Below are 22,029 nucleotides of genomic sequence, written 5' to 3'. Positions count from 1 at the left end.
ACTTTTGTTTCAAATTTATAGTGTAAAAGATCCTGGTTTTTCATTTTAATCTTTTGTACTCAGATCATAAAGGGTATACACATACTATAGACAAGAATATTACACAACCATGGACACCAATATCCATTCAATCTGGGTCGAGGATGAACAGACCTCTAAATTCCATTTCAACGATCCTAATGTCCAATACATCAACAGTGATAAGCCATTTCTTTCAAATAAAGAACATATTGAATTACCTCCATTACCTCCAAGTTCATTCTTTAGCTCATTAGATTCTAAACCAATTGATTCCAAATCTAAAAAAAGTTTCATCAAAGCATTCAAGAAATTGTTGAGTGATGATAGTGATTCTAAACAACCAAAGAAACAACAAATTAGACGTAAAATTTCAACACCTTTTGGATTCAATCATATTTCTCATATTGATAATAAAAGTGATCAAATAAATGTTTCAAAATTGAATGAATTACCAAAAACTGAAGATCAAGTTGAAATTACCAGGGATCCAACTAAAAGAGTATCAACTTCTGCAAAAGCATTTTGTACTTCACCTCAATTAACTTCACCAATGAAATCATCCACTACAAAACCAATTCCAAGATCTTTTTCTAATGCAACTTCATTAAATACAAGATCAACTTCATCACAATTATTTACAAGATCTGGTTCAATTTCAACATTGGCAACTTCTATAAGTTCAAGACCACATTCAAGAAAACCATCAATGGTTAATCAACCACAACAACAAACTCAACCACAACCAAGCCAACCAAGCCAACCACAACACGGTCATCAAAGTTCAACATCTTCAATAGAGAATTTGAAAAAATTAGAAAAAAATCAAATTCAAAAACAAACTTCAATTGATTATTCTTCATCAAATTTTAAATTCCCTGATAATCAAATCAATTGGGGTACACCAGATCCACAATCTGTATCACGTCAATCATGGATCTATGAAGAATCACCAAACGTTGCATCATCAAATTATTCATCTCCAAAATCAACATCATCACCAAATAATAGATCTCTAAAGACTTCCAAATCATCACCATATAATTTAAATAATTTTTCTTCACAATTAGATAATTCATTTACATCAAAACATGATATGAATGAATTAATTCAATCAATGGATGATTTTACAAAATTTTTCAAATCAAGTGAAAATCCTGATGAATTTGATGAAGATAATTTAAATGAAACTATTGCCTCTCTTAGAGCTGCAAAACATATTAGAGCTTCAAGATTATCATTACACCAGGATCCAAAATATTTATCATTCATTGAAGAATTTGAAAAAATTAAAACAAATTCAACAAGTTCTTATACTTCAGATTCAACTGATGGTGATTTAGTCTTAAAAGAATTAGAAGGTGAATTAAATAATGAAGATTCTAAATTAAATGAATTTGAATTAAACAAAATCAATAAAATTAATGAGGTTGAAGAAATTCAATCATTAAATTCAAATTCAAATTCTGAATTGATTTCTGAATCTTCTCCAAAACAATTATTATTACCTTCTGTTATGTAAGGTATACATTACAATACAATACAATACAAACCAAATACAATATAATCAACATTCGTTATGATTAATGCTCATGTTTCACTTTTTACGTTCGTTTAATGATCTGTTTTCACCCATTTCTTTACATTTCTTAACATTTCTTCAATTTCTTTTATTCTTATGGTTCCAATGTCTTTTTATTATTTATATGGAGTTTTCACTTTTTGTTTTTTCAATCATTGACAATTGATTTTATTTTATTTTATTTTATTTTATAACTTTTTAACTACAAATTTGTTTGGATTTCAAAGACGGATTTATATAGACTTTCATTTATTTATGTATTTTTAAATAACATTTCTTGTAGTGTAAACACTATTATTTGACATCAGGATTTGTTTCATTCTCTTCTTTATTATCTTGTCTATCCACCTCTTTATCCAATTTCTCAATCTTTTCTGATATTTGATCCAATTTATTTCTTAAATTAACTACTTCCACTATATGATCCAATCCTTTAATAAAATTTGATTGAGATTGACGTAACTGTAATGGAACTAAAACACCAAACATATTTATAGGATTATATTTCTTAACTTTAACTTCCTTCACCTTCTTCTCATCATTCTCTTTTTGCTTTCTATTCCTTATATTTCCAACTTTATCTTTATTTTCCTTTTTCGAAACATCATCAACATCAACAATCTTAAATTCTTCACCAATGGCAACTTTCCGTATAGCTTTCACTCTTTCATCCCAATAATCCTTACCGTATGGTTTACTCAAGCTATGACTGACATAATTAGCTCTAGATAATTGGATATATCCTTCTTTTAATTCATTATTTAATTGTTCTTGTCTTGTAGTATAATTATCTAATGTTTCCAAGTAATCAATGATTAATGCTTCTTTTGAACCAGTTTTTTCTGGGTCTGGTCTTTCGTATTGTGGGAATAAATCATCTGAGAGTTCTAATTGTGATAATTTCTCATTTAGTTCTGGTTCTTTAGACATTGTTTGGTGAATTGACTTATAATTGGTTTTAATGGGTATTAAATCTCGAATTTTAATATATGAAAAATAAAAACATCACCAAAATGAAAACAAAAACATCACCAAAACCATCAACATCAACAACTCAGACTTCAACTAAATAAACACACAAAACACACAAAACACACCATGTCCGACAGACTCACACAGCTCCAAATATGCCTCGACCAACTTGTCGAACAATTCTGTGCCACATTAAACTACGTTGACAAAAACCATGATTTCATACCAACAGAAGGTGAAGAACGTCTAGTGGATCCACAGGCAACTATAGCAGAACCAAAAGAATTTCAATCTACAATGAATGAATTATCGACAGATTTGATACTTAAGACAAGACAGATCCTTACATTGATAACGTCATTGCCTGGTGCTGGAGTTTCACCAAAGGATCAAATTTCAAAGATTAATGAATTACAAAATGAATTGAATAAAGTTGAACAGGAGAAAATTGAAAAAATAAGGCAAAAAGATGAATTATTAGAATGGTGTAATGGATTAATTACAGGGTTTTCAAAGGATTTAATTGATTCAAGAAGAAATTAGTCCAACTACGTCTTATAACTGCTGTACGAATTGAATATGTTTTTATTATACTAATACAATGGATTTATCTATACAATTGTTTTGTAAACATCACAATTATAACCCCAACTATCAACAGCTTTGGAATTTATACAAGATTCATAATCCCATTTAGTACCATATGTAACAGGACTTAAATTTGAATAAAAATAATAACCAAATAACAATGTAATTATGATTAAAATTTTTGATAATTTTGCTTTCTTGAAATTTATATATTCAAATGTAATACCAATCAATAAAATTCCAAAATATAATGATAATTCATAATATGAAGTGAAAAATTCACCTTCATTAAGCACATATGGGAAATAATGTAATCCCCAACCCAAAATTATCCAATTTGCATTGTTTTTATATTTGATACTATCTTCTTGATTATCAACTCTGAATAAATCTGCAATTCTAACGAAACCATAACTTGTTATAAGCATTATAACTAACCACCAATTGATTGGATTACCAATTAAATAAACATTTGTATCATCACCAACAAAATATTTAACACCTCTTATTAAAAATGGCCAAATTATTGCATCTGAAGAATTATGATTATTATGAGGTTTAATTGATTTGAAAATTCTCAACATTTTGGTATTTAATTCCACAAATTTTGTTAAGAATGATGGTTTAATATCTGATAATTTTTCAAATAATTCTGGATTTTCATTATAATCTATTGAATTTTTATCATATTTAATAGTTTCAAATATGAATAAAGCTCTTTCAACATTTGGTGATTCTATACATAATACTTCTTGTTGATTAAACCCCCAATCTGGTAATTTTAAATCATGACTCAATATGGTACATTTCTTTTTTTGATTCCATAATCTAAATTTTGTATTAACAGATTCAACAAAAGGTCTATTAGGATCTTCATTTTCAACTTTTAATAAAAATAAATCAGTTTCATTACCACTAAAAGTCTTATTACCAAAGCAACTAACTTCAGAATCATAATCTTGTTCAGTCATTGGTGGTTTAAAATTATCAACTCTTAATAATTTACCAGTGTTTTTATGTCTTAATTTAATAACAACATCATTTTTAACTCGTTTTTCTTGACCAACCACTGTATTATGAGGTTCAATAATCCATTCATTATTAAAATCTTTATAATCAAATATAGTAACTTGTTGATTATGTGAACCTGTTTTATAATTATAAGGATGTGAATGTAAAAACCCACCCATTGAATCCAAATGTCTTATAGTTACTGTTGATCCATAGGTAACATATTTAGGTATATCATATAAATCATTACCAGATAATGAACGTTGGAAATGAGTTGATAATAATGAAGAATCACGTGTAACATTATTCATTAATAATATATGAATTGCGAAAACACCTAAATAAATTATAATAGGTGATGCTAATAAAAATGTTAAACGTGCAAAGATATGTCTTGATATTTGTCCATTAGAAACTTGTAAATCACCAAATAAATACCATAATTGTTGTAATGATAATATACCAACCCATGCAATTGTTGAAAATGCAATCCATTTTGTTGAAATACCTAAACCCAGTGCTAACCCTGTTAATACTAAATATCTTGCCCAATCTTTGGAAAAAGGTTTTGTAATCTGAAATTTTGTAAATGAATAAACTGAAATACTTAAAATTAATAAAGATAATGATTCATTCATGAAAAATCTTGATGAAACAATGAATGAATTTTCCCAAATGATTAATAAACTTGTGAACACGGCCACTATGGATCTAACACCTAGATTTCTTAAAGTTAGGTACGCGAAACTAATAGTACCTGACCCTAAGACAGATGAAACAATTCTTAAATCAACATATGGGAAATCTGTACCTTGATAACTTTGACCTGCTTTAACCAATTCTGTAGCATTTCCATTATATCCCAAGATTTTAGCAACCAGTGTATAGAATATTTTACCAAATGGTGGTGTTATATCAAGGAAAAAGTTCCCATTTAAATAATCATTAATATGACGAACTATATGAATTTCATCAAATACAATTGAATTTAAATTTTCTACACCAATAAATCTTGTATAGAACCCCAAGACAGTTAACAAACCAACAAATATGTAGTCAATTTTATTAATTGAAGTTTCATTGATCAATTTTGATGTGATTTCTGTACTTAAATATGGTCTCTTGTTACCTTGTTTATAATTTGGTGGTAATTCATTTGGATTGGATTTTTTGGATATTGTTGGAGTTTTCACACCGGGTGGTACGATGATTTTCTTCTTGACCATTGTTATCCTTGGTTCCTTTTAGCAACTGAGATCAATTGATTAAAGCTGTTGAAGAAATGAAATATTTGTTGTTATTTTTGTTGATTGTTGATTGTTTCATTTGGTTACAATTTGCTGTCAAAAATCAAAAACTGGCGATCCATGTGGAAAAATAAAAGTCACGTGAAAATTTAGAGAGTCATGTGATTAGGGCCTCCAAAATCAAGAAATAATAAGCTCATATAAATTAATAAATTACTACAAAATACATAAAGAATATAAGTAATTTAATAAAATAGTTTCATAACGTCGTTAAATAAATGAGAATAAATGGAACAATAAAAACACAAAGCAATTGGACAGTTGGGGTTAATAATGATGGATATAAAGACCACCATCTTTTTCCTCTAATGCATTAATTAAATCTGCAACATCATCACTTTTCAAATCCCAACCTAATTTTGAAGTGATTCGAATATTTTTCAACATTGGTAATCTTTCCTCCAAGAGTGCAATTGTTAAATCATCTGGATGGATTTTAGCACCTTGTCCTAAACCACCACTTGATTCAATCCAAAGAGTTTTCAAACAACGAGGTTTATCACCTAGGATTGGTGGTAAAAAATCCTCTGAAAATAAATCTTTAGAACAATAATCCACTGTAATTTGTAAAAAAATTAAATTTGGACAATATTGGAATATATAATCCATGGAATTTTCAGTAAGTCCAGGCATTGGATATTGAATTGATAAATGAGTTAAATTTCTACCAAATCTTGATAATAACGAATAAACTGCAAATTCTTTTAAGGATGGACAATGAGCAAATTCTAATCTTGTTATTGATTTGGGTAATATAGAATTCATTATAAATTCATCTGAAACACCACCACTTAATCTTAAATACCAAATATTTGGTGGCCAAAAATTTTCAATTTCTAATTCTGAATTATAATTAATATCTTCACATGTAATTGAAGATCTTGGGAATGATAAATGAGTTAAATCTTTAGAATTTCTTATAGAATAAAACAATTCTTTTAAATTCATTGTTTCACTAACTAATCTAAGATCTAAAACTTTAATCTTGTTACAACCTCTTAAACTAACTAATGGTGCATAACCAAAACTTGTTTGTGGTGCAACGAAAACTTCTAAATTTTCTGAACATCTTCTTAATAATTTTGAAACATATGAATTTTTACCACTTTGAATTATAGTGGATAAATCTAAGATTTTAACATGTTTACCAACTTTATTCTTAATTGAACTTAAAGTATCAACAAATTGGAAAAAATTATAAGAATTCAAGATTGGACTATGATATAATATAGGGATATAAAGTTGATAAAATAATTTAGATACTCTTAAATATTTTGGATCAGTTTTAGGGATATATCTTAAGATTAATTGTAAAATTTCCACAGGTAAATGTAAACTTTTAACATTACCACCATTTTTTCCATTTTTGGTAAAAGTTATAGGAATTTCAATAAATTCACCATTTTTCAATTTTTCATTAATAATTGCAAATTTCAAAACATCAATTTTTTGAAATTTTGATATAGGCCATGAAGTTGAAGAGTAATCATCATAATTAATATTATTATAATGACTACTCTTCATAACATCACTTTGTTCGACTTCATCTTCTTCATCTTCATCTTCAGAGCCCATATGACCCTCTCCTGTGTTATTATTTCCGTTTTTGTTGATTGAACCAGGTCCATAACGTCTATATGGAACTCTTGCCTTCTTTGGTCTTCTCTTATTAGCCATGATGACAAACCAAATGCAAAAACCGAAAAACCTGTACTAAGCTAATACCAGTGGCAAATAGAGTGGTTGATTCTTCTGATTTGATAATGACCAGTTGTCCTTGTTGATTAAGCGTACTTTCCTGGATTCAAGTAGTTCAGTTAAGAAACTGTGTTGAATATCGATCTGAATCTTTAAGGATATCAATTGTTTAAAATTGTGATTTTGATATTATATAACGTTTCGCGGGAGTCGAATGTAATTAAGAGATTAGTCATTAACAAATGAGATGGTAAGGGCATGGATGGAATGTTGATTGACTAAATGGAATGTGATATAAGATGTATACAAATGTCAATCAATAGATCCATTTTGGATTTATTTGGTTGTGATTTGATATAAATTACTATTATTTGTATAATACTGGCTCTGTTTCAGGTAAATTTCCACATTTGGGAGTTTCTCGAAGGTTTATGTGATATATCACTTTTAAGTTAAAATTGTTGGTTTTCAATGGATTTTAATGGTTTAAATTGGAATGTATACTATATTGTGTACAAGGAAAGTATCTCAGCTCCTTTAATCAACCATATCACCAAGCTATACTGATATTTCCCACTATTCACATTGCTCATCGCATAACAAACGCGTAAATATTTTGAAAAGACACGAAATTTTCCAAAGTATACGCATCTCTCAGAGACAAAAACATATTATTCTTTTAAGACAATCCATTATTTTTTTATTATCGAATGATAAGGTTCAATTATATAAGACTAGGATTTCAACATATCAAAAGATCAAGATCATCACCTATTTCAAGCTTATTATTAAAACCTCATCCTTTTCAACATAGAAAACCCATTATGTCTGGTCAACGTGATATATTTTCAATGCTTTCAAAGCAAAAAAAAGCTGATAAAGATGTAAAAGTGAAAGAGAAACCTACTGAGAAGAAGGAATCACCTGTTAAAGCTGATACAACCAATAAATCCAAAAGTAGAAGTCCATCACCAAGTAGAAAGAAACAAAAAGTGGAAAAAAGTGAAGTTGAAGTTGTTAAACCAGTGGAATTGAAAGAAAATGATAAGAAACCAACCAAAGTTGAAGAAGAACTCATTGAAGAAGATTCAGATGAAGAACAAATCAAAGCTAGCTCTAGAAGAAACAAAAGTTCATCAGAACCAAAATCAGAACCTGAGTCTACCACTAAACAAGATGAAAACTCCGATAAAGATGAATTAGAGTATGATTCATCAACTGAACAAAAGGATCATGATGATATTCAAAAATTATCAAAATTAGAACCAACAAAATTAGAAACAAAACTAGCTGAAAAGAAACCAATTCCATACGCTGCTGTTGTGGAAATTTTCGAAAAAATTGAATCAACAACAAAAAGACTAGAAATTATTAAATATACTTCAGATTTCTTCCTCAAAGTTTTACAAACAAATCCAAATGATTTGATCCCAATAACGTATCTTTTCATCAATAGATTAGGTCCAGATTATGAAGGTTTAGAATTAGGTCTTGGTGAAACCATTTTAATTAAAACAATTAGTGAAAGTACTGGTAAAAATACTCAACATGTTAAAGCCAAATATAGAGAAATTGGTGATTTAGGTACAGTGGCATTACAAGCTAGATCTGTTCAACCAACAATGTTTAAACCAAAACCTTTGACTGTTGATACTGTTTTTGATAATTTGAAACAAATTTCTAAAGCTTCTGGTAAAGATTCACAAACTAAAAAAATTAACATCATTAAGAGAATGTTAACTGCTTCACAAGGATTAGAAGCTAAATTCTTGATTAGATCATTAGAATCAAAATTAAGAATTGGTTTAGCTGAAAAGACTGTATTAATTTCATTAGCAAAAGCTCTTGCAACATTTGAACAATTAAACCAAGGTAAAAAACAAGAACGTATATCACCAGATTTATTTATTAAAGCTGAAGAAGCTATAAGAGATGCATTTTGTCAAGTACCAAATTATGAAGTATTAATCAACACAGCAATTGAACACGGTGTTTTGAAATTAGGTGATCATTGTACTTTAAAACCAGGTATCCCATTGAAACCAATGTTGGCAAAACCTACAAAATCTGTAGGTGAAGTTCTTGATAGATTTAATGGTGAAGAATTTACATGTGAATATAAATATGATGGTGAAAGAGCCCAGGTTCATCTTTTAAATAATGGTGAAGTTAAAGTTTATTCAAGAAATTCTGAAGATATGTCACAAAGATATCCTGATATTATTGATAGTGTTAAAGGTTTCTTGAAACCAGATCAAGATACTAAATCATTAATTTTAGATTGTGAAGCTGTGGCATGGGATAGAGTTGATGAAAAGATTTTACCATTTCAAGTCCTTTCTACAAGAAAGAGAAAAGATGTCTCTACTGAAGATATTAAAGTTCAAGTTTGTCTTTTCGCTTTTGATATGTTATGTTATAATGATGAACCATTAATTTCCAAACCCTTAAGAGAAAGAAGAAATCAATTATATAAAGTTTTAAATCCAATCCCAGGGAAATTCCAATTTGCAACAAGTAAAATAACTTCAGATGTTGATGAATTACAAACTTTCTTAGATGAATCTGTTAAAAGTGCGTGTGAAGGTCTTATGGTCAAGACATTAGATTCTGATCCATATAGACCAAGTCAAAGAAGTAATTCATGGTTAAAATTGAAAAAAGATTATTTAGAAGGTGTTGGGGATTCTTTAGATCTTGTTGTTATTGGTGCTTATTATGGTAGAGGTAAAAGAACAGGTACTTATGGTGGATTCCTCTTAGCGTCATATAATCAAGACTCTGGTGAATATGAAACTTGTTGTAAAATTGGTACAGGTTTTTCAGATGAAATGTTGAAAACATTATATGAAAAATTATCCAAGACAGAAATTGAAGATCCAAAATCAGAATTTACTTTTGATTCAAGTGCAGAACCTGATGTTTGGTTTGAACCAAGTACGTTATTTGAAGTGCTTACAGCTGATTTATCATTAAGTCCGGTGTATAAAGCAGGTGCTGAAGTGTTTGGAAGAGGTGTTTCATTAAGATTTCCTAGATTTTTGAGAATTAGAGATGATAAATCACCAGAAGATGCTACTTCAAGTGATCAAGTTGTGGAGTTTTATGAGAGACAATCAGCACAACAGTAATGAGCTCATTCTAATCCACTTTTAAATAGAAATGTACAAAGATTTATGGAAATTTGCATGTAATTTTATGTAATTTGTATGTGAATATTCCATCTTTATATGGTTTCTGCCCGAACCGATTCTGGACTTCTCCCGCGAAATACCAAAATCAAAATCACCAACCATTGTGAAGACACCAAAACTTCAAAGAACGGAGAACATTAGAAGGCTAGAACACTAGGTTAATGATGTCAGTGGTCAAGAGTGAACAAGATAAAATGGATGTGGATACTATAAATGGAGAAACACCAAAAACAGAAAGTCGAATAACGAAGAAATCAAAGAATTATGCGTATGTGCTATGTTTTATTTGTTTCAATTGAATCATATACTAACTAATTAATTAGACAAATGTATGAAAAACTATCAACTAAATATTCTAAAGTGATAGAAGAATCAGAAGGAATGTTTGTCAAATATACAGATCTAAGGAAGGATTATATCTCATTATCAAATAAAATTGGCTCATTAACTGATATTTTAAGTCTTATTGATACATTACATGAACATGAATCTGATATAAGTGATGATAAAGAAAGAATTATAAACATAATATCTAAAAAACCAAACTTAGAAAAGATCTTAACACCAATAATATCGAATGATGATGAAGAAAGTTATACCAAGGAGTTTAAAGATTTTTATTCATTAAATGATTTATCTATTCATTTATTTCAAGATCGTAATGATCAAGATTTAATCAAAAACACAACCAAAAAGCTTAATGGTGAGGGAACAAAGAAAAGAAAAGGAAGTATAACTAATGAAGATCATGTTAAAAAGAGAAAAACAGCGGATTGAAATCAAATTCAAAATAAACTACAATGTAATCTATGATAAGGCAAAGCAAAAATAGTTTCATTAGCTAGACAGGAAAATGGGTATTTCATATCAAAAAAAAATTGTATAATAAATAAAAGTAATATTTTGTTTTCTTCAAACTCTTCCTTTAAATCTATCCAAGAAAAATTCATGATAATTCATAATATATTGAGCAACAATATGACCAGCTCTTTTTTTATTAGTTGAAGTAGCTTTAGCAATTGGATGATTTTCAATATAACAAGTCACTTGAACATCTGAATTATTTAATTTAGCAGTTTTATATTCAGCAGTACCGATTCTTTTCTTGATTAACATTTGATTTAATTTTTCTTTTGATGATGTATCAATCTTTAATTCATCTTCTACAATTGGTGCTTCTAAAATGTTTGCTTCGGCTTCTAATTGTAATCTTTGATATTCTTCATTAATAACAGCTTGTGGGAAAACCGCTGTTGGATTTTCTGGATATGGATTTGAAGCTTTTTGGACTTGATTTATAATTGGTCCACCTCCACCATTAACTGCAGAAAATTGTTGTTGTTGAGATGGTAGAGGTTGTGGTGCATGTGGTTGTGGAATAGTTTGTTGAGGTTGAGGTTGTGGTTGAGTTCTTGCAAATCCTCCTGCGATTGGAGTATGTGGATGTGAAGTTTGTCCTGGTATTGGTTGTGTTGTTGTTGGAAATTGAGATTGATGTGCTTGTGCAGGTGATGGATTTGAATGTGAATTTGAATGTGAATGTGAATGTGAATTTGATCCAGGATTTGTTGTAAATGGTGATGGTGAATGTTCTTTTGATCTTTTTGCTTGTTCACTCAAATCAATAGCTAATTGTTTTAAAACTGGATTATATAAAACTGCTGAAGATGCTTTTGTCTCTGCATCAAATTTAGCACTTGCACTTCTTGTACTACCCGCCAATGGATGATCACCAGCTTTTATACAAACTAAATATTGTGGATGATGATGATTACTTTTAAATAAAAGTTCAAATTTCAAATCACCATTTAAAATAAGTTTTAAATCTTCAATTGCATTAAATTTTAATGGATCTGAACTTTCAAATTGTGATAATAAAGGTTCAATTAATATGGTTATCCAAGTTTTCAAATTCAATTCATAATTCTTATCATTAAATGGAATTAATGAAACTAATCCACCTAAATATGCTAAAAAAACTTGATCTGCACTATAAGAACCATCAACTATTAAATTATAATTCAGCGCCCACTCTTTGAAAATTTTCTTATTATTTGTATGATAACTCAGCAGTTTTAAATTTCTATCATCAAATCTTTGTATAAGATATTCATTAACAATTTTATTATAAAAAGATTCACCCATATAAGCTAAAGTCTCTAAATCTGTATTTGATTGAATTTGTTTTAATAAATCATCATCATCAATTTCAATTATAGGTGGTAACCAATATTCACTTTCTTTTAAAAAATTCACAATCTTATCATGATCTTTCAAATCAATACCTTCTTTTTTCTTATAATTTAAAATTTTCTCAAATAAATCAAAATCAGCATTTTCAGATTGATCCCTTAAATGAATCCCTAATTCAACATCAGGATTCTGTAATTGATATAATAATTTTTGATCATTAGTCTCTTGAATAATTTCTTTTAATTGATTTGAAGTTGGCGCATCAGAAATAATATTAACAGCAGAAACCAATAAACTAGTATCAAACCCAATTGAATTAATATATTCATCCGTATATCTCTCTTGGATCTCCATCTCTCTAGCTTTCATCACTTGAATAATATACTTGTAAATATCACCATCTTTCACAAATGGTGATTCTTCTTTCTTGATCTCTTCATCACTTGTAATACTTTCATCAAATTCTTCTTGTTTAACATCATCTTCAAATTGAACTTTTTCATCAACAGGGTATTGATGATAATTATAGTCTTGGTATTGTTCGTAATCAGTCATATTGATACCCTGTTCAATTCCCTTATAATTTGATTTGACTGAACTATGGGGGTTTGCTATTGTTATTCAAATTTGTTCCTTATGTTACATTTAATTAACGTCAATATGGATCAAATTCGCGTTTCTATCCAGTTCTATCCATTCGAGTCCCTTCAGATGCGCTTTTATGGATTTACAAAAATTGACACATAATATATCAATTCGTTAAATTGTTTTCATTATCATTTTCATTATATTAGCAATTATATATATTCATAGCAGTTGTCATAAATTCGTTATTCTTTTCTTTATATTCTATCTAGCAAAATTAAGTGTAATCATAGCAGTTTTCATAAATTCGTTATATTTCTTTTTTCATATGTAGATTCATGTTGAATTTTTTCTTATTCCAGATTCAATATGAAGTTCATTTCGATCTTTAATATCTTTATGATCTCTATTCCTAACTTCCAGTTCATGTTGATCATCTTTGATACCAGCTCTAGAGACCAAAATATCCAGAATACCTAATAATACAAAATAAATGATTTTCAAAACATTAATAGGGATATGACTTATAATAAACCATGTGAAAGATTTGAAAGCAAATGGAATATTAATAACATATTCCACAATTGGTCTTGAACCTAAATTAAATTTGTTTAAGGCATCTAAATTTGATAATTCCTTCATTGTTATCTCTGCATCAAAGATGTCTTGATCTTGAGTTGTTGACCTATCTTGGAATGGATTCAGAATTGGAATTAAAGAAGTTATTTTAGATAAAGGGGATGGTAATTGTTGAGTCAGTTTGGTATATTGTTCAAATGGGAGAATTGAAGGTGGAGATGGTGGATGATATGATGGTGATTTAGGTGATAATGGAATTCCATGGAGTGAAGCATTTGATTGATGGTTTTGGATTTGTGGTGTTGTAAAACTATTTGATGGAATTGGTTGGAGGTTTTCCTTTTCATATTGATGATGTTGTTGTTGATTGTTATCAAAAGATTGTGTTGTGGTTGATGAAGTTGTAATTATGGAATGGATTTTAGAATCTAAATCATTTGTTCTAGTATGGATATTATAATGTAATTCATTAATTTCCTTTTCCAAGATCTTGAAATGTTTGGAAGTTAATAAAGTCATATTGTTTTCAATTATAAATTTATTATTATTGTAAAAAATCTCAAATTTTTTAGACATTTGATTCATTTGTCTTTCCAATATAGTAATTCGATCTAATAATTGAACATTTTGATTAATTTCTTTATGTCTTAATTCAATATCTAAAGAATTGAAATGATTATGTTCAGAGATGAATTTTTCAGTTTTAGATTCAATTGAAGCAGTTGATTGTTGAATATGTTCAGAAATTTGAATAACAACTCTTAAAATTCCACAACTAACGAAAATACCTATATTTAAATCTGAAAAGATTAAACTTTGATCATTCCCATCATCATTCCCAATAATTATAATATAATCTCTTGCAAATAATAATAAAAATCCACTCAAGAATGGTGAACCAATACACATAATCAGTGCACAAAATTGTTGAATTTTCAAAATTGTTAAATTTTGAATTGTGATTTTTTGGAAATCTGATTGATCTTCTTTTGTTGATTCTAATAAAGTATATAATTTTTGTTTTATTTCATTAATTTGACCATACCATTTCCATGGCCAATCTAATAAGAATTTAATCATCCAACAAATCAATAAAATAGAGAAGAAATCAATCAAAATATTTGATGGATTATTTTTATGATCACCAATTTCTAAACGACCAAATTTAATAATTTTTGGGAAAAAAATTTTAAGTAATTAAGGTAAAAAAATTATTAAAATTGGTAATAATTTAACCATATATTGATAATGAATCTTAGCTCTTGAATTAAAAGCTTGACTTAATCTTTCAAAATCTGAATAAAATGAATTTGATGATATTTCTGATCTTGTACCAGTTGAAATATTCGAATCTGATATGAAACTTGAATCATTCAAATCTTGAAGATATTGATCAACTCCATTAATAATTGGTTTTAAAATAGGTGAAGTTTTAAGAGGTGAACCTGAATTTTTCCCATTTGGTGATCTCTTAGATTTTCCATGTTTTAACTTGGTTTTTGTAACAGCATTGAACTTATCGTCCACCATCTTTGGAAAGTATATCAACTATGGGGTACTTTGACACAATCTAATCAAATCAAACAAACAAGATTGAACCAACAATAAACAACCAACGACTAAACCACCAAATAAATCTATTCTCCAATAGAATAGCACAACAGCCCCCTATGACCCAACAACTGACAAAGAGTTCTGAGTTAGAAATCCCTTCGAACTTCTTCCAAATCAATACAATTCTCATTGAGCGCTTAATTTACTTCAGATTCGAAAACAATAAACAGGGAAAAACAATAAAATTGATCATAATAGTATTAACGCCCTAAGCAAACTCACCTGACTAGATATAACATCCCAACACCTTTTGTACCCTTTTTCGCTCCTTGTTTCTTTTTTCAGCGGGGAGTTTTTTAATCTCGCGCATTTTTGTATAGTAAAATTGCTATGGTTTCAATTTTGCGTGACTGCTTTTCCATGTTGATCTGCAGATTTTGCAGATTTTTCGTCTTTTTCATGAAAATTTGATTAAAGGGTATTTTGAAAGGTACAATCAAGTCAGTATAATACAGATTATCCAACAGAATATCAAATATTAGTACAAAATGGTACGTTTAAACTATTGGGGATCATGAAGAACAAATCAAATTAGCATTGTATCAAAAAACTAGACATTGGAAAGATTAAAATTGATGGATTTTGCCACTTTGAAGATTGGATTGCATAGAAATTTGAAATCAATAATTAAAATTAAAGGAATTTTATCAAAATAATAATCAAGAATCAATCAAATCATAAGGAGATGATAATAGAGAGAATAAGGAACATGATGATACCATTTTCATCCATTCATTATATCAATTAAACCTTGTTTTAAGTGGATCGTAGTTGATTGTCCACTATAAAAATAACTTTTCATGATAAATTTGTAAGAGAAGATTAAGAAATGATTATGATACAAGGTACCCCCTGTCAGTTTGAAATTACAATGCTAATTTGGTTGTTGGTCCTGTTTTTTTTTTGATGTTTGATGATCATATATACTAACAAATTTTACAGGTTTTAGTTCAAGATTTATTACACCCATCTGCTCAATCAGAAGCTAGAAAACATAAATTAAAACAATTAGTTCAATCTCCAAGATCATACTTCATGGATGTTAAATGTCCAGGTTGTTTAAACATTACAACTGTTTTCTCACATGCTCAAACTGCTGTTACTTGTGATTCATGTACCACTGTTTTATCTCAACCAACTGGTGGTAAAGCTAGATTGACTGAAGGTTCTTCATTCCGTAGAAAATAGATTTATTCATTTTGAATGAATATTTATTTTCAATTTACAAAGGGGACGGTAAAATACAATAAAAAAAAAGAAAAAAAATAAAGAAAAAGGAAGAAAGAAGAGTTTTAGGTCATGAATGTTATGTCTGGTTTTGTTACCACTTTGCTTGTCGTTGTGTTTTTTTGCAATTGATAGATATTGGGCTTTGTTATCGTTTTTGGTTCTTGTATATTAGTATTTATAATATAATTTAAAAGTACAAACAAGGTGGATGTAGTGATTATTTATCGGTTTAAAATGGTTTAAAATGGTATAAAAACGTAGTAACTTGGACAGTTTATCATGATTATTGAAATACACAAGATTACCTTATAAGGCAACCAATTACAACAAGTTAAACTTCATTATTTTAGTCTAAAACTAAATCTTATCTATGTGTCAGCTATGCGTCGCGAACCGATTCTATTGTTTTTGTTTTGTGGTTTTCGCGTTTTATAAAGTTTAGCTTATCGGCTCGAAACCACACCAGTCAAAGAATCCATTTAACAAACAAGACAAGTTCATCAAAGGACTGGGAATCCATCAGAAAAGGATCCCTTCATCAGCTCACTCACTACAGCAAACACGCACACTCACACTCACTACAAATATGGAACACAACAACAAAAAACTCGGTTTATTAGATTGGTCTTTATCTTGGTTCTATGGTCCAGGGGCGCAAACTTCAAAACACGAAACTAATAATCAACAACAACAAATCCAATCTTCATCAGAAACTAGAGATCATGGTGCTAATAGACGTCAAGTCCTTGTGGTGCAAGAAAACCAAGAAGATCCAGAGTTTTTAGATGTCACTCCTCAATCATTATCTTATGCTGAAGCCGCTTCAATGGCAATTCAAGATGATCATAAAGATGCAAATAATAACAACAACAAAACTGATGGTAATGATCATATTGTGGATTCTAATGATTTGGAAGCTGAAGTTTTGGATTATCAAATGTCTGAATTCATGAAACGTAAAATTAAATATCAAAATTATGTTGCTTCAAATTATGATTATAATAGAGATTTGTCATCTTCGACTAAATTTAATGACGAATCTCTGGATATTGAAGAAGTTTTATATAATGATAAACATCATAGACGCTCCAAAAAGACTAAGTTCCTGAAAAAGGGTAAGAATTAAATGACTGGTAAATGGTTGATTCATTGATTGGTTGGTTTTTTAGTAAATGCTTTTTATGGTTTTATGGTTTGATATGATCTATTGATGTGGTGGTGGTTTTTTTTTAAAGAAATCAAAGTGGGTTATATTTTCATATGTTATATTCTTTCAAATACAAATACAAATACACTAATTTTTTTTGAAATCAAATTTGAGATCCTAATGTAGAAACAATTTCTTCATAAATCATCAACATTTTTAGATTTAAATTTTCTACCAGATCTATCAGGTGCTCTATATTGGAATCTTGATCCAATAATTGAAAATTCTAAGTAATTATCATCATTATCTTCAACTTCTTCTTGATTTAAATCATATAACGGAATAACAAAACTGAAAACTGTACCTTTTTTCTCAATCATTTTCAATCCACCAATAGATTTTGGATCCTTTTCATCTTTTGGTTCCACAATAATAAAGAAATTTTTGGCATCATAAATAATAATCCCATTCTTACCTATAATATCAGAATTTTTACTTTTCAAAACTCGTATAAAACATCCATTAAAATCTGCAGATGATAATTTAACTAAAACTTGTGGAATTTGAATAGGTTTTTTGGAAACCAAATCTAATTGTAAGATATCTTGGATATAACCAATCCATAATTCATTTAATTTATAAAATTCTTCAATATGTGGGATTTCCTGGAATTCTTTAAGTGTTGAAACATCATTAATTTGAAATTTTGTAATCTTAGTTTTCAAAGTTTTTTGTAATTTTATACATTTCCTTATATATTTCTTGAATACAACTTTAGTTTGATCCTTTTTACGTTCATTTTGATATTGAGTCTTAGATTGACGTAGTTTTGTTAATAATGTTTGTTGTTTCTCTTTTTCACCTTCTGTTGGTCTTAAAAGTAATGTTGGTTTATCGTTTGTTAGGTAACGTTGTTCCAGGAGTTCATTGATCTTTGTGGATCCTTCATAGGATCTTGATAAAATAAGTGATTCCAATGGGTATTTTCTGTCCATCGTTGGTTGGTTGGTTGTTGTTGATGTTGTTGATGATGGTGGTTTACTGGGTGTTAATTATACTGATGAAATTTTTTTTTATATGTCAAAAAATCTGAAAAATATCGAGAAGATCAACAACACCAAAAAACACAGAATTATACGAATTTGACTATCTGGAAGTAACCAAATGTTAAGAATAAACACACTGTCAAGTGTGATACGAAGATACTCAATTCGTTCGATCCCATTCACAAAAGAAGATCTGAAAGGAGATGATAAATACAAAGATCTAAATGATCATTATTCAGATTTGTTCACTTCGGAAGAAACTCAAGTCTCTTCAAAATCAAAAGAAAATTCATTGAGTGATGATATTGCTGAGATTAATGCTGAATTGAATGAATTGTATGGTGTTGAGTCTCCAATAGAGGTACAGAATGTGGAGCAAAGGGAACAAAAACCTCAAGAATTTCCAATAAAGGAACAAGATATACACCATGATATTCAGCAAGATATACAACAAGATACTCAACCAATTCCAACTTTGAAAAAAGAATCATTATTAGACAAGATAAAATCAAATACACCTAAGATATTCATATCAAAATCAAATAACCCATTTTTGAATTTAGCAATGGAAGATTATATATTCCAAAACACACCAGTCACAAATCCTTTCAAAGCCCAAAGATTAATATTCTATACAAATACACCATGTGTCGTTATTGGAAAAAGTCAAAATCCATGGAGAGAAACGAATTTGCCATACTTGAATTCAGTGGGTATTCCAGTACTAAGGAGGAATTCAGGTGGTGGTACAGTGGTTCATGACTTGGGAAATGTTAATTATAGTTTTATAAACTCCAAGGAAAGTTTCTCAAGAACATTTTTCGGTAGTGTTATCGTTAAAGCTGTTAATAAACGTTATGGTTTTGAAAAATTGGCACAAAATGAAAGAGGTGATATCATTATGGCATTGGATAAAAAAAAAATTAGTGGTAGTGCTTTTAAAGTTACTAGGGGGAAAAGTTATCATCATGGTACAATGTTATTGAATTCTGATTTGGCGAATTTGAAACAGGCATTAAATAAAAGACAAAGAACTGGGATAATGGAATTTGAATGTAGATCAGTTGATAGTGTTCCTTCACCTGTTGATAATTTAGGATTACCAAATCATGATTTCATTGAAGTTGTATCAAAAGCTTTCCAAAAAATGTATGAAACTCCTGTAGAGATTGTTGAAGTTGATGAATTTCATAATGAAGAAATTTTAAAAATTGCAGAAAATTTAAAAGATTGGAAATGGAGATTTGGTTCAACTGGTTCTTTTAAATTAAAATTAAATCATCAAGAATCTGGAACTTTAATTGAGTTTCATGTGGAAAAGGGAATCTTGAAAGATTTTAAAACAAATAAAGAATCTGATTTTGAATTCTTGAGAGAACAATTAACCCGTGGTTTAGAGTTGAAGTTTAAAAGTGATGAGTTTGTTAGGTTTATTAAAGGTGATTTGTATGAATGGATTGGTAATCAAATTGATGGTACACATTAAATTTGATATAGACTACATGTATAAAACTTGTAAATATGTATGCATTAATGACTTATAAATATGAATATGAATTAAAATATATTATTGTAGTTCAAAATTGGTTATTTATCCCATGATGGTTTAATAGATTTCCCAATTTCCACAAAAGTTTCCAATTTAGTATTATTAACTTGTTTACCAATCCAAAAGATTCTAAATTCACTATCTTCAAGACTTAAACTACCATTAGATCTTTGAAAATACCATCCATTAACAGGGTTTGTCTTTTTAGATCTCCATAATAAAACTTCACGATAATCTCTTTTTAAAATGTTTACAATTATATCTGCAATGTTTAAAGAACCTTGAGTTTCTCTTGAAACGGCAAATTTATCTAAATAGGGAACTGATTCACCTGTCTTGGTAGATTTTTCATTTGTTATGATTGCAATACCATCATAATCACCAACTATTATGATTTGGGATAAGATTGGTTCCACTCTTGAAATATAATGATCCAAATTTATTGATCTTTTAAACGAAGTATCAATCAAATGTTTAAATTTTAATAAATCAACATCTTTGAATGTCTTGAATGTATTTATTTTCAATCCCTTCCGTATTATAGTAGTTTTGGAAACTTTTTTATGAACATCTTGTTTATCATTCAATTTTGTTGTTGGTAATGATGAACTAATTAATGAACGATCTGTCAAGATGTTATATATGATTGGATTTAAATTGAGATTTTCATTTGCAATTTCTAATGTTGTAATTATACCTGTAACATCATCAGGTATGGTATCCAAAATATCTTTAATATTCTCCAAATTGTTAACATGAATATTTTTATCATGAATTGTTAAATGACCAATGTTTAATTCTGAAAGGATACGATCATATTCTTGATTTAAGTTGATATAAACATGTGAATTATTTGATCTTTGCATACTTGGAATCCCACCCAATTTATCAATAAATACCAATTTTTCCACTGTCAACACTGGAGTTTCAGGTTTATTAATCTTGATCAAATTTGTAATGAATTGTTTAAGATAATCAGTTGATTTCAAAATAACTTCTTTACCATTTTGTTTATCAAAGACATATGGAAATACCACTGGTAATTTTCCTTCCTTCAATGGGTTAACAATCGCATTTGGTATATCCAATGAAAATTCATCTTGTGATCTAGTTAATAAGCATCTAAGTGGAGAAATTTGAAGTATGTTTTTCTCACCAAGACATTTATTTAAATGATCAAATTGATTAAAAAGATAATTATCAACACTTCTAAAATTTAATCCAAATCTTTTATCCAAAAAATCAGGGTCAATCAATATTAATGGACTTGCTCCTAATTTTTGTATATAATCCAATGTTTTTTTAAATTTTTTCAAATCAGCTTCATCATGATGTAATACATTCCCTCTCAATTTGAAAATAACAATCCTTAAAGGAGAGTCAGCATCATTACCATTACGTGGTTTACTGAAAGATGAATATTTGTTCAAATAATTGTTTGTTTCTCTTCTTGTTGTGGTGAGCTTTAAAATTGATAGCATTAGCTCTTTATTATCGTTTGAATTTTGCTTCAAATTGTTCTCAAAGCGCAGAGGCCCCGTAGATAGCAGTCTCCTGAGCACAACTCTACCATTACGCAGCATCATGACACTCTTCTAACCCTTTTAAAACCCTTCAATCTCTCTGAAAATTCTGTCCATTCAATCGATTCTTTTCAGTGAGTATAAAAGATTAAATTTTTGAATCACTGGTAAACGCACATCTTCACGAGAAAGA

General features: G+C 28.8%; 15 protein-coding genes across 15 annotated transcripts; 7 read left to right on the top strand and 8 right to left on the bottom strand.

Moving 5' to 3' along the window:
* Positions 1 to 109: 109 nt before the first annotated feature.
* Positions 110 to 1,540, top strand: BN7_6119 (Autophagy-related protein; the record flags this gene model as incomplete). The annotated part of the gene is made up of 1 exon (XM_011273307.1): positions 110 to 1,540. The coding sequence occupies one exon, from the start codon at positions 110 to 112 to the stop codon at positions 1,538 to 1,540; it is 1,431 nt and encodes a 476-aa protein (XP_011271609.1).
* A 354-nt stretch (positions 1,541 to 1,894) lies between these two features.
* On the bottom strand, positions 1,895 to 2,530 carry VMA22 (Vma22p; the record flags this gene model as incomplete). The annotated part of the gene is made up of 1 exon (XM_011273306.1): positions 1,895 to 2,530. One exon carries the CDS (start codon positions 2,528 to 2,530, stop codon positions 1,895 to 1,897), a length of 636 nt encoding a protein of 211 aa, XP_011271608.1.
* A 168-nt stretch (positions 2,531 to 2,698) lies between these two features.
* SRB7 (Srb7p) lies at positions 2,699 to 3,115 on the top strand (the record flags this gene model as incomplete). The annotated part of the gene is made up of 1 exon (XM_011273305.1): positions 2,699 to 3,115. One exon carries the CDS (start codon positions 2,699 to 2,701, stop codon positions 3,113 to 3,115), a length of 417 nt encoding a protein of 138 aa, XP_011271607.1.
* Positions 3,116 to 3,183: 68 nt separating this feature from the next.
* Positions 3,184 to 5,397, bottom strand: PMT1B (Dolichyl-phosphate-mannose-protein mannosyltransferase 1; the record flags this gene model as incomplete). The annotated part of the gene is made up of 1 exon (XM_011273304.1): positions 3,184 to 5,397. The coding sequence occupies one exon, from the start codon at positions 5,395 to 5,397 to the stop codon at positions 3,184 to 3,186; it is 2,214 nt and encodes a 737-aa protein (XP_011271606.1).
* A 348-nt stretch (positions 5,398 to 5,745) lies between these two features.
* Positions 5,746 to 7,155, bottom strand: PFU1 (Pfu1p; the record flags this gene model as incomplete). Its single annotated transcript, XM_011273303.1, has 1 exon — positions 5,746 to 7,155. The coding sequence occupies one exon, from the start codon at positions 7,153 to 7,155 to the stop codon at positions 5,746 to 5,748; it is 1,410 nt and encodes a 469-aa protein (XP_011271605.1).
* Positions 7,156 to 8,000: 845 nt separating this feature from the next.
* Positions 8,001 to 10,307, top strand: CDC9 (DNA ligase (ATP) CDC9; the record flags this gene model as incomplete). Its single annotated transcript, XM_011273302.1, has 1 exon — positions 8,001 to 10,307. The coding sequence occupies one exon, from the start codon at positions 8,001 to 8,003 to the stop codon at positions 10,305 to 10,307; it is 2,307 nt and encodes a 768-aa protein (XP_011271604.1).
* Positions 10,308 to 10,697: 390 nt separating this feature from the next.
* On the top strand, positions 10,698 to 11,147 carry BN7_6113 (uncharacterized protein; the record flags this gene model as incomplete). The annotated part of the gene is made up of 1 exon (XM_011273301.1): positions 10,698 to 11,147. One exon carries the CDS (start codon positions 10,698 to 10,700, stop codon positions 11,145 to 11,147), a length of 450 nt encoding a protein of 149 aa, XP_011271603.1.
* Positions 11,148 to 11,282: 135 nt separating this feature from the next.
* BN7_6112 (uncharacterized protein) lies at positions 11,283 to 13,118 on the bottom strand (the record flags this gene model as incomplete). Its single annotated transcript, XM_011273300.1, has 1 exon — positions 11,283 to 13,118. One exon carries the CDS (start codon positions 13,116 to 13,118, stop codon positions 11,283 to 11,285), a length of 1,836 nt encoding a protein of 611 aa, XP_011271602.1.
* Positions 13,119 to 13,484: 366 nt separating this feature from the next.
* On the bottom strand, positions 13,485 to 14,807 carry BN7_6111 (uncharacterized protein; the record flags this gene model as incomplete). The annotated part of the gene is made up of 1 exon (XM_011273299.1): positions 13,485 to 14,807. The coding sequence occupies one exon, from the start codon at positions 14,805 to 14,807 to the stop codon at positions 13,485 to 13,487; it is 1,323 nt and encodes a 440-aa protein (XP_011271601.1).
* A 117-nt stretch (positions 14,808 to 14,924) lies between these two features.
* Positions 14,925 to 15,257, bottom strand: BN7_6110 (uncharacterized protein; the record flags this gene model as incomplete). The annotated part of the gene is made up of 1 exon (XM_011273298.1): positions 14,925 to 15,257. The coding sequence occupies one exon, from the start codon at positions 15,255 to 15,257 to the stop codon at positions 14,925 to 14,927; it is 333 nt and encodes a 110-aa protein (XP_011271600.1).
* Positions 15,258 to 16,170: 913 nt separating this feature from the next.
* Positions 16,171 to 16,529, top strand: BN7_6109 (40S ribosomal protein eS27; the record flags this gene model as incomplete). The annotated part of the gene is made up of 2 exons (XM_011273297.1): positions 16,171 to 16,186; positions 16,291 to 16,529. The coding sequence occupies 2 exons, from the start codon at positions 16,171 to 16,173 to the stop codon at positions 16,527 to 16,529; spliced, it is 255 nt and encodes an 84-aa protein (XP_011271599.1).
* A 628-nt stretch (positions 16,530 to 17,157) lies between these two features.
* Positions 17,158 to 17,697, top strand: BN7_6108 (uncharacterized protein; the record flags this gene model as incomplete). The annotated part of the gene is made up of 1 exon (XM_011273296.1): positions 17,158 to 17,697. One exon carries the CDS (start codon positions 17,158 to 17,160, stop codon positions 17,695 to 17,697), a length of 540 nt encoding a protein of 179 aa, XP_011271598.1.
* A 218-nt stretch (positions 17,698 to 17,915) lies between these two features.
* Positions 17,916 to 18,713, bottom strand: POP4 (RNase P/RNase MRP complex subunit; the record flags this gene model as incomplete). Its single annotated transcript, XM_011273295.1, has 1 exon — positions 17,916 to 18,713. One exon carries the CDS (start codon positions 18,711 to 18,713, stop codon positions 17,916 to 17,918), a length of 798 nt encoding a protein of 265 aa, XP_011271597.1.
* A 169-nt stretch (positions 18,714 to 18,882) lies between these two features.
* Positions 18,883 to 20,250, top strand: AIM22 (putative lipoate--protein ligase; the record flags this gene model as incomplete). The annotated part of the gene is made up of 1 exon (XM_011273294.1): positions 18,883 to 20,250. One exon carries the CDS (start codon positions 18,883 to 18,885, stop codon positions 20,248 to 20,250), a length of 1,368 nt encoding a protein of 455 aa, XP_011271596.1.
* Positions 20,251 to 20,351: 101 nt separating this feature from the next.
* Positions 20,352 to 21,899, bottom strand: ARG2 (acetyl-CoA:L-glutamate N-acetyltransferase; the record flags this gene model as incomplete). Its single annotated transcript, XM_011273293.1, has 1 exon — positions 20,352 to 21,899. The coding sequence occupies one exon, from the start codon at positions 21,897 to 21,899 to the stop codon at positions 20,352 to 20,354; it is 1,548 nt and encodes a 515-aa protein (XP_011271595.1).
* Between the last annotated feature and the right edge of the window lie 130 nt (positions 21,900 to 22,029).

This window comes from Wickerhamomyces ciferrii, contig 00252 (assembly GCF_000313485.1).
Source record: "Wickerhamomyces ciferrii WGS project CAIF00000000 data, strain NRRL Y-1031 F-60-10, contig 00252, whole genome shotgun sequence".
Classification (NCBI taxonomy): Eukaryota; Fungi; Ascomycota; class Saccharomycetes; order Phaffomycetales; family Wickerhamomycetaceae; genus Hansenula; species Hansenula ciferrii.
The sequence above is the reverse complement of the archived record's forward strand: the minus strand, read 5'-3'. Positions and strand labels throughout refer to the sequence as shown.